At 28.1% G+C, this 11,456-nt stretch overlaps 1 protein-coding gene across 5 annotated transcripts in view; it reads left to right on the top strand.

Annotated features, from left to right (window-relative positions):
- Nucleotides 1–5,305: 5,305 nt before the first annotated feature.
- Nucleotides 5,306–11,456, top strand: part of LOC136082447 (uncharacterized) — a 6,362-nt gene continuing 211 nt past the window's right edge. The window contains exons 1-8 of one of the 5 annotated variants that reach the window (XM_065801782.1): nucleotides 5,306–5,433; nucleotides 5,568–5,714; nucleotides 5,782–6,439; nucleotides 6,634–6,875; nucleotides 7,311–7,486; nucleotides 7,878–9,593; nucleotides 9,711–10,469; nucleotides 10,728–11,456. The exon at nucleotides 10,728–11,456 is cut by the window's right edge and continues 211 nt beyond it. In XM_065801782.1, coding sequence (XP_065657854.1) covers nucleotides 6,388–6,439; nucleotides 6,634–6,875; nucleotides 7,311–7,486; nucleotides 7,878–8,046 — 639 coding nt within the window. In that variant the 5' untranslated portion in view covers nucleotides 5,306–5,433; nucleotides 5,568–5,714; nucleotides 5,782–6,387 and the 3' untranslated portion in view covers nucleotides 8,047–9,593; nucleotides 9,711–10,469; nucleotides 10,728–11,456. The other 4 variants (XM_065801780.1, XM_065801781.1, XM_065801779.1 and 1 more) reach the window with 4 other exon arrangements.

The raw sequence follows: 11,456 nt of genomic DNA, 5'->3' as shown, positions 1-11,456 counted from the left end.
CGATCAGATAACTAAACTCTTATACTATATATTCTCTGCAATCTCAAAGATAGTTAATCGAGATAATTAAAGCTAAACTGTAATAGTTTTTTCGATATTAAATCATATGCCTTTATGTTTTTAAAAATATGTGGCTATGAAAAGAGCCGTTATTCTAAAAATTTGATAATCGTTGTTTCAGCAAAATGATGCTTTTTACATTTCATTTCTCAGCATCCGCACTGCTCCAGTACTGTGTTAGTTTCTAAAAAAATATCCAAAAAATGAAATAGTAAAAAAGTTTTTTGCTTGCTAAAACTATAAAAAATATTTATTACTTTTTTATTTGCAGACTTTTTCTTGTATTAACAGCTATTACAAACCATACATTCGATCTTGACACTAATTTTAAAGATATACATTTAAGATGAAACCAGTTATCACATAAATCACAGCCTACCATTGTATCGTCATTTCCTGACCTTTAAGATTTACAAATACAAAACACATTATCATCTTCATTGATAGCTTTATTTAATATTAAGGTGGGCAACTTCACTCCTGATTCAATTTCTCTTGTTACTAATTCCCTCAAAATAAACGCATTCCAAAAAATATCACATTTATTTAACACAGATTCGATAAAACTGCTGTCAGGTTCAATACGTAAAACTATAAACTCACTGGGTGTCCATACCATAAAATCACAATAACTAACTCTAGTAACTCTCATTTCAAGCTGAACCTGGAAAAAATATTTGAGCTGTTTTTGTAAAAAATATTTCCCATCAGTATTTACACCAACATAAAAAACATCTTTCATTATTTCTTCTTTCAAAGATTTGTTTTTTAAAATATAAGGACATTTAATTTCCAAAACACCATGCCCACAACAAGTGCAATAAAAAGAATCATCAGGAGATGCTGCATACCATGGTTTTTCATAGTCTATACCAAGTCCTATTTTTTCAACTTTAAAATTTTGATGGACAACAATCTCAGAAAGTGGCACAGAACTATGAGATTTATTGTAGTCTGAATAAATTTGTGCATATAAAGTCAATGCATTTTTCTCATTTGCTCACCCCCAAACAATCGGAGGACTTTTTATTATTATATTCTTTTCAGAACAAATATTTAAAATTAATGATTTAGGTGGAGTTTCAACTCTACCATGATAAACTTGATACATAGTAGAACCAGTTATTCGGCCTACTCATACCTGATACCAAGAATCCCACAATGATTGATTTCGAGTTGCTTCTTCAACATAGACGATGTCATCAGAATTGATTTTAAAACTTTTTTCATCATAATAGGAACTTAACTGCTCTTTATCTAGAGATTTATAGTTTACAATGAAAAAATTTCTAAGAGATAGTGGCAATTTTGCCACAACAGTAGATTCTAGGTGAATAAATTCATCATCGTAATCTTGGAACAAATGAAGAGCAGCTGTTTTGGGCTGTAAACTTTACAAATCTGACAAAAACTCATTTTATTTAATATTGATTGGGGAAACAGGCATTTTCCTCATTTTTTTTCTCTTAAGTTTTCCTTAGCAGTATCAGAATATAAATTGATAGATGAAAATGGGGAACCAACAATACTTTTAATAAATGTTTGATTTCATTGACATGGTAATTCAGTTGGTGTCATTCCAATGCGAACAGCAGCTTCAATTTTGTATAACATTGCAGCTACATGTGAGCATGTCTCAACAAAGCTGTTAAAAAAATTAACTATAGATATAAATAAAATATGTTTGAACAATATTATCGCATTAAAGTAATTTAAAAAAAAAGTTCACAAAACAAGAGTTTTTAAGTGTTAAATTATTACACTCAAATGCTCAACAGACACTTACCCAGCCATAGAATTACAGTGAGCATTCACTACATCACCAAGTAAATCAAGAACTATTCAAGGCTTATGAATGGAGATGTGGTTCTATATGAAGGTCGAACATCACATTTTAAGATCATGATATCTTGACTTATTTTCATGTGAACAACAGTTTGTACCCAACCTTCTTGAAAGTACTTCCAAGCCTCTAATGACTTGTAGTTTTCTATAGCTTCTGGAGAAAAGATGCCTAAACAATGTTGAAACTTAAAAACAAATGTAAGCAAACATAAATATTTACAAAGCAAATACAAATATTCACAAAAAAAACATAAATATTTACAACATCAGCCAATCAAACTAATAGATATTTGAATTAAAATGGCTTTAAAACAACTATTTAAAAATATTCCTTACATGGAGTCTTAATCAGGTAATGATAAAGATTATGATAACTTAAAGAAGGCCATTGACTCGGATCTTCAGTCCAAGAATCGGCTGGATACTTATATGGACACTTGTTCAACACTAAAATAAAAATGCTACTAAAATAAAGTTTTATCTTCCTTATTTTTTAACAAAAATGGTTTAATAAAGTAAATTAACAGAAAAGCTAATCATCTAAAAGACTTTTCGCAGATATCTTTTTGCTGCTTCTTTTGATAAACTTTCAAAATAATTGAAAGACGTTATAATAACTTCTCGAGCGATTTCTTATCTTTACGTATAGCATAATAATTTGTTTTCCCTCATTTCAATATGGTTACTTATATTGCGCAATAAAGTCACGTGATTCCGACTAGATGGACGTATGCGTGTGTGGGTATGTGTACAAATGTGTGAATATGTGATGTTATGTGTGTTGTGTGTTAATTGCATATATATGTATGTAAATGTGTATGTATGCGTATGATATATGTATGTGTATGCATATGTATGTATGTGTGTATGATGTATGTATATGTATGATATATGTATGTGTATGAATATGTATGTGTGTATGTATGCGTATGATATGCAATATGTGAGCGAATGTGTATATATAAGTATGTAAATGTGTATGTTTGCGTATGTAAATAAGTATAAATATATAACCATATACCATTGTTATAATTATCATTGATATTATTATTATTATTACCTTTAATTGTTATTAACATCATCATACTAATAATACCATTACTTTGATTAATATCATTGTTTTTGTTGGTTAGCTATCTTTAGTAAGACGCAAATCCAGGTTTGCGACTTTATAGAAAACACAGACCTAGAATGATTTCGTCAGCTATTGTGCATGCGAAACTTTTTTACAAGAACTCGGATAGTCAGAAAAATTTATTAATTTTAGCACGTGCTCATCAAATTTTTTAAGCTAATTACTTATTTTCGATAACAAAATGAATTTAGATAATACTTCCATCGATTTAGAACAATTGCTGAGTAAGATAATAATGATTGCTTACTTTATACCAAAAGTGTTTTTGATTTATTGTCCGAGATATTTAGATTAGATTAATCTGTTAACAATTATTACTATGCATAATTTTATTTTATTACATTATTATTAATTATTCTTTTTAAGAAAATGTTCTATCGAATAATAATCTTATCTACTTATCAAAGTAGTTTCATTTCATCAACGTGGGACTAAACCATCTTTTAGAGTGACTGTTTCCATATAAGTCTAATATAAAAAAGTCACTCTAAAACTGTTTACTCCCACGTTGTTCAAATTCATTAGTTGTTAGTAAATTCAAATTGTTAATATTAGTTTAACAATTAAAATAATATATAAAATTTGAATTTACTAATAACTAATAAATTTATATGTTATATAGGTTAGTATGATTTTATTATTTATTATTACATTTATATTAAAGTAAATTCAAATATAAATTTTTTACTGGGTTATTTATTTTTTTTATTTTTTGTTTTGTTATACCAATAGACCCAAACGTGATGGCTGAAGCATCAAATTTGGCTACAGATAATCATGTACAGCACATTTTGTCAGCATATGCTGATGTTATAGCAAAAATTAAAGAACATGAAATGTTGCATACTGTGCATTATATAGTAGCTTTTAAAAGAACTATGGAAGATAATATTGATGGTTTACAGTATTTTTAATTTTGACCTAAAACCAAATTAAATTTTAGTTATGTATGTATATATATATATATATATATATATATATATATATATATATATATATATATATATATATATATATATATACACAGTAAAACCTTAAGTCCAACTTTTATTAGCTCAGACAAATTTTCAATTTCCCTTGAATTCTCTATAGATACCAAAAGCTTTGCTTAACTCGGACATTCGCTAAGTCAGACAAAATATATATACCCATTCAGGGTCCGAGTTAACAGGATTCTACTGTGTATATATATATATATATATATATATATATATATATATATATATATATATATATATATATATATATATATATATGTATACATATATTTATATAAATATATGTATATATATATATATATATATATATATATATATATATATATATATATATATATATATTTATTTATATATATATATTTATGTCATTATAGTTCCTTTAAAGACAAAAAATTTTTAATATTTCTCTATTGGTGACATATTTAAACTAAAAAAACATTGTTTTCTTTGTGTGTAGATATAATGAAGAAAAATCATAAGATTTATTTTGAAAATAAAAATCTTCTACATACTGGAGTGCCATTTATTATTTCGGCATGTAGTACTCTTGATTGTCAGCATGGAAAAGACAAAAATTTGAATGCAAAAGCTTTGTACTTGAAAAAAAAAACTAAAGATGCAGTAAGATTATATTTAAAATACATATAATTGCTCTAATTATTTCTTAATAAATTATTTTATGAAAAATAAGATTTTAATATTGTTTTAATCAAAATTTAAAAAAACTTACACATCCACAATAGATCTTATTTTACATAAATTATAAATATATATAAAATTGATTTTTTTTTCTTTTTTGTTTTGAATTAATATTTAATTATTGCATAGTTGCATTATTTAATATATTCAATATAAGTATTAGAGATTCTAAAAGTTTAATAGCTTAATTCAATAATTGTTCTCTTACAAATAAAAAACAAGTTTTTGTTGAATACTTTTTTAAATTTATATTTAGCTCTGTAGTTGTAGTTATGTATTTTCTTATTTTGTGTTAAATTTTTTTTACATTTAGTAGATATTTTGAGCAATCGATAAAAAAGTCCTGTGAAGTCCTTGAATTTATAACTTTTTTTTTGTAAATCCTTGAAACAATGAAGCAAATATCCTCAAATAAAAAATGGTCCTGGAAAGTCTTGCAAATATTTTTTCAGTAAAAATAATGATAAACATTGCAAAAGCGCGGTATAAAATATTTTCCGGACTAATACACGGATATATATGCCTGGATATCATATTTTATGTTCTCTTTATTTGTTATATTCTTATTTATTTTTTATCTTTAGGCTACAGATCATTATTGTAAAAAAAAACAAAATTGTTTTGCAAGATACAAAGAAATTTGATTGTCCTGCTAAAGCAGTGATAAAAGAAATAGTTGAATTTCCTCAATATAAGGTATTTTAAAATGAAGAAATTCAATATTTTAAAATGTTGAATATTGTTTTAAATTTTCCTTATTACTTGAATTTTTCATACCTACTGTACTTTTTATAAGGATATAAATGTTTTTATAATTTTCTTTGCTCTAGCTGGACAGAGATTCAGTATGATTAAGACAAGAAGCGTCAAAAAAACTTCGTGCAGCTTTGGCTACCAAAGAAAATATTTCAATTTGTAGAAAATACATTTTATTATTACCTGGAATATCTGCTCACAAAAACTATCCAACTGGTGATGTACGTAACACCATTATTTTACATAAAGTTGTCCTGTGTCTTCATTTATTGCTGAACTTATTTTTAGGAAGCTGGTCTTAATCAACCTTTATCCAAGGAAATTATTACAAAAATTGGTCAGCTTGTTGCAAAGGGTGTCAATTTGGTTTCAGAAATAAGACGTTTTCTGGATTCTTTTGTCAGTACCAAATTTAATTCAATTGAGTTACCACAGAAAACAAATAAACGTTTTTTTCCACGAGATGAGACAATTGCCAACCATATGCAGAAAGCTAGACTAACTCTTCGTAGATCCATGATAGATCAGGAATGCCTTCGTGACAAGATTAATGGATGGGCAATGTACTATCCAGATGCAAAAATGCAGTTTAGACCTAAAGGAGCAATCAGTTCAGACATGGACCTGAAGCTTCAAAATTCATTGTTGTTCATTTATCAAGATAAATGGCAGCAAAAATTACTTTATCGATATGGGAATGAACTGGCTTTTCTAGATGCGACATATCGCACTACTAGATATGCCCTCCTCCCTCTCTTTTTCTTAGTTGTTAAAACTAATATTGATTATCAAATTGTTGCAATATTTGTTTGTGAGAATGAGACCACAGAAGCCATTACAGAAGCATTAATGTGCATTAAAAAATGGAATCCATTATTTTAACCCAAGTTTTTCATGACAGATTACTCAAATGAAGAAGTGAATTCACTTGAAACTGTGTTTCCAGGTAAGATTTTATTTTTGTAAATTATCATGTTTATAATGTTTTTTAATCATGTTGTAATTTTTTTAATAAAATTTGAAACCTTGATTAAAATGAAAACCTTTGCAATGCCTAAAGTCAGATCAGATAAGAGTTATAATGACTTTTTCTTTATTATAACATTAAGATATATTCATTAATAAAATTCATTTATTTAGGCTGTCAAGTATTTATCTGTGATTTTCATCGTGAGCAAGCCTGGGAGAGATGGCTGTCAAAATCCACAAATGGATGCTCCTATGTAAAAGACCAAGTTAAGAAGAAGCTTCGTGAAATTGCACATTCTAAAACAGAAGAGATTTGTAAAAAGTTAGTTCAAGAGCTCGAAGAATGGCCTGAGTGGAAAAAATACCCAAAACTTGCAGAATATTTAACAAACACTTGGTTATCTATCCAAAAGGTAAGTAAATTTGCAATCTTGCAACATGCAACATGTAAGTAATGTGCTTAATTTAATTTCATTTTTTGTACAAAGATGAGCATTCTCGTTATTTATTTTTTAATATATAAAACTAAGACTTTTTCCATTACCAGTGACAGTTGATTCAACTTAGACAAAGTTCTTAAAATAGCCTTTTGCCTCAGATATTTGAGTTGTCAAGGCATCATTAAGTTTATCCATATTGGAAAAACATTTTATTTCATAAATATCATTACATTATATTTAAGAAATTTTATTTTGGTTGTACTAGAGTACATGTTACCATGAGTTGTACTAGAGTACATGTTAGCAGGATAACCTGACTTGATGTAAGGGAAACCTGACCTGACCGGTACTAATTAATGAATAAATTATGTAGTTTTAAAATATAAATGGATAAAATTTGTTTTTCAGAGATGGGTATTTGCTTACAGGCAGGATCGTCTTTTGTTGAATGTCAACACTAATAATGGAATTGAGCGACAGCACCAATCGTTCAAATATAGTTTTTTGGAGAAAAGAAAAAATTCCTCACTAACTGCTATGCTAAGTATTTGTATTGAAGAATTTCTTCCTCACAAATTTGACAAGTTAGTTACTATAAATAGGGGCTATCCTACACCATTTTGGGACTGTATAGAACGTATTTGGGTACTAAATTCAAAATGTAGGACTTTTTTTTTTACAAAACATTGTGTTTTATTTTTTCACAAGAAATTATTTCTATTGAATAATATCAATAATATCCTAGCGGCACATGCCAGTCTTGGGACATTGCCATCCAAAATATTTTCCTAGAATAGCCCCTGATCAATTATATAAAAGTTACTTTAAATTAAAAACTCATGTAATGATAGATTACATTACAAAGATAATTTAACGTTGATAATTTTAAATTGTTAAATTAAAATATCTTTATTTGTTAATATCAAATCTTGTAAAATCTTTAGTGTTAAAAAGGATTATGATAAATTTGTCTAGATATTGTGATGGAAATAAAAAAGCACATTCAGCGTATAGGAAATATAACGACAACATTCCAAAATATTTGATTAATCGTCCTCCACCATTGATAAAACATTGCATGAGTTTAATAGATAAGTTGCAAGATGTTGACTTACGAGGTGTTACTCTTGTAACAGACAAGTAATACTATGTTTCTTCATTTGATTTAAATAGTCGAGAAATCTACCATTGCTACCTTGGCGATGCAGAACAATTGCCTAGTTGTTCTTGCCCTGCTTGGTTTAATAGCCCATATCCATGCAAGCATTTTTTTGCCATTTTTATAAAAAAAAATCTCTCTTAGTCTGCTTTCGGTAGCTTATACAGGAATTCACCCTTTCATTTTCAATTTCAGTCTAGATTTATTGAAAGATGACAATAATCATACCACTTCTGATCTCTCTAAAGATTTTTCTCATTCCGACAATAATGACTTCATTAATAATCCTGTTGAACATGAAACACAATTGTTAAAATCTTCATCAACTCTCATCCCTCAACTCGGTGTTCATAATGTACAAGGCAAAGTTAGAAGTACTAACCACAGCTTAGCAAGGTGTCGTGAGTTATTAAGTGAAATTACACAACTGTCTTACTTATGCACTTCTCAAAAAGATGTTGATTTGTTGTTTGAAGGGCTTCATAAATTGAAAACAAACCTAGCAGAAAGTATTGTAAGTGAGCAAGGAATTCTTTTGCGTCCAGATAATCAACCAGATATTTGGAGCAAGTCTCAAAATAGTTTGCCAAGGCTGTGTAATCTGCCAATGCGACGAAAAAGAAAAATTTCTAAACGCGTTAGCATTAAGCATGACGTTTTGATAAAAACCTCTGATATAAGTGTAAATGTAAGTAAAGACGAGGATTCGTGTATTTCTCAGATAATCTCAAGTCACCAGATTGATGTAAATTGTGAAATATTCACAGTTCCAAATGATGCATTTGAAACTGATCTAAAATTATTATCCGAAGATGAAAATAATTTGCTTGAAAGCAATTCAGAAGACAATGATAACTATATTCAAAGTAGGGTTAATAGTATTGAATATCTAAAATCCTCATTGATAGGCAACCTTGAAAAGAATGAGCTAGAAAATGAACAAATGCTTAGTGATAAGCATATCATTTTTGTCAACAAATCATGTCTATTCAATTAGGTATTGATGTTGGTCTCCAGGATCCTATTAAAGGTCAATTAATTTCATTTAATATCCATCCAAATGCCCCATTTGTTCAAGTTCTACATGATGGACATCTTCACTGGGTTTGTGTTACTACATATGGTTGTGCTGCAGGAGAAATTTATCTTTTTGACAGTTTTTTTCATGGTGCAATTAGTTTTGCCACAAAAAGGCAAATATGCTCCATTTTAAAATGTGCTAAAAAATACCTTGTGATCAAAGTATTACCTATTCAACAGCAAACTAATGGTGTGGATTGTGGGTTATATGCTATTGCCTGTGCTAGACAGATCCTTGAAGTGAAGGGAATACCGCCCACTTCCATAATGTTTGAAGAAAATTGTATGAGGAAACATCTCCTCCAGTGTATAATAAACAACCGGTTGGATGCCTTTCCTACCACAATTGATTCTTTTAGATTCAAAAAATGTGCATCGAAAAACTTTCGTATTCGTTTGCATTGCTCGTGTAGAATGTTTTGGACCCATAAGGATGAGAATATTATTAGCAGGTATGTTTTTACATAAAAATTTATATATTCATAACTCATTTATTTAAAAAAGAATAATTATTTGTTTTATTGTTGAAAATAAATACGAATAAATTATGTTAATACATATATTTATAGACAAACAGCTCGATGTTTCTCTTGCAAAGAACGGTTTCATCGTGAATGTGAGAAAATTCCCATGAAATATAATCTGGTATATAAGTCTTGAATATTTAATAATAAGATTACAAGTATTGATGATTACAACTAAGCGAAAAACCAAAAAAAGAGGTTTATCAGATAGTTATAAACGGCCTTGTTTTACTATCACTAACAATAATATTGGTCTCCCAGATTCAAATAAAGGAAAAGTTATGGCATTTTAATTATGTCCAAGCAAACCATTTGTATATATTCTTCATTACAGAAATCTGCATTGGGTTTGTATTACGACTTACGATTGCAGACATGTGGAAATTAATATTTTTGAAAGTCTCTTTCATGGTTGAATAAATATTGAGAGTAAACAACAAATATTCTTTTTCTTACATTGTCCTCACCAAAAAATTTGTTAAAGTTTTAACAGTTCGACAATGCATGGGCTGTACAGTAGGGGATTGACTTTTAAATATTTTCACTTAAAAATGAATAGGTAAATTTTTAAAAGCTGACATTAAATTTGCATTTTTTTTTTATTATTATTTTTTTTTAAACAAGCTAAAAAGGTAACCTTTTTTACGTTTTTTATACATTTTTTTTTGTTTTGCATGATACGAATAATGGTAATATATATTTAACTTTATGTATAAATTGTTTAAATTCATCAAATACTAATTGCTTCTGCAAGAGTCATCTTCAATTGTCGCTCGCTGTCAAAATAAGCGTGTTCAAGTCAAGGTAATTATTTTGTGTTTACTAAAATCTTCAATTAATATAATTAAATAAGTTATTTATGTGCGCTTAAAATGTAAAATCGATTTAATTTTACGCTTCGTATGTAACTTAGAATTATAATTAACGTATACTATAATTATAAGTAACGTATACTTTATATTTTAGAAATGTCTCACCCTAACTTTGTTATGCATATATAATTTAAAAGTAATTAATAAAACTTTTAGTACATTCTTCTTAAGTTTTATGTTACTTTTTCAGGCAAATGGCTGAATGCTTTGCTTGTAACAGATGGTTTCATTGTGAGTGTAAAAGAAATCCACCTATTCTCTGCGAGAAAAAGGATGTAATCTGGAATTTTCGTGATTGCCAGATGCACGCTACATAAAACTGAGGTTTATTTGTTCCCAGTACCCAAAGTATTTTTTTTTAATTTTTCAAATTATTTTTTTTTACATGTATTATCTAGTATCTTTTTCTTTATAATGGCATTAATACTTAGTAAAAGGCAACTTTTACAAGTAAAGTTCTACGAAAATCTAAACATTAGTTTGAAAATCAAATGTTTGCTTGGTATAAATACCAGCAAACTAATGTATTACTGGAAATGCATATAGCTTAATAATATGCAATCTAATGTTACAGGAAATGCATATAGCTTGGAACGGTACCAGCAATCCCGTTTTTGCTAGCTGAAATGCATGTAGCTTTGGTATTTTATAGAATTGTATATAGCTTGGTACTGATGCTTAAATAAAATTAAATGTGAAAACGCCGTAATGGAGACGTGGTTGTAGCAACTATTAAATAGTACTTTGTACTAAGTTTGTAGTTGTTATTTTTGAAATTGTATGGAATGACAACTTCATCGATTTTGATTTTAATATTCTGTAAAACGTGTATTATAACGGTATCTTTTACGTAGGTTTACTTTTTTTTAGTTGCAGGCTATATTGGCGTCTAAATCAGCAAGTTTTCAGTTTCAATACG

Source organism: Hydra vulgaris, chromosome 07 (assembly GCF_038396675.1).
Source record: "Hydra vulgaris chromosome 07, alternate assembly HydraT2T_AEP".
NCBI classification, from domain to species: Eukaryota; Metazoa; Cnidaria; class Hydrozoa; order Anthoathecata; family Hydridae; genus Hydra; species Hydra vulgaris.
Note: the sequence above shows the minus strand (reverse complement) of the source record. Positions and strands in the feature narration are given on the sequence as shown.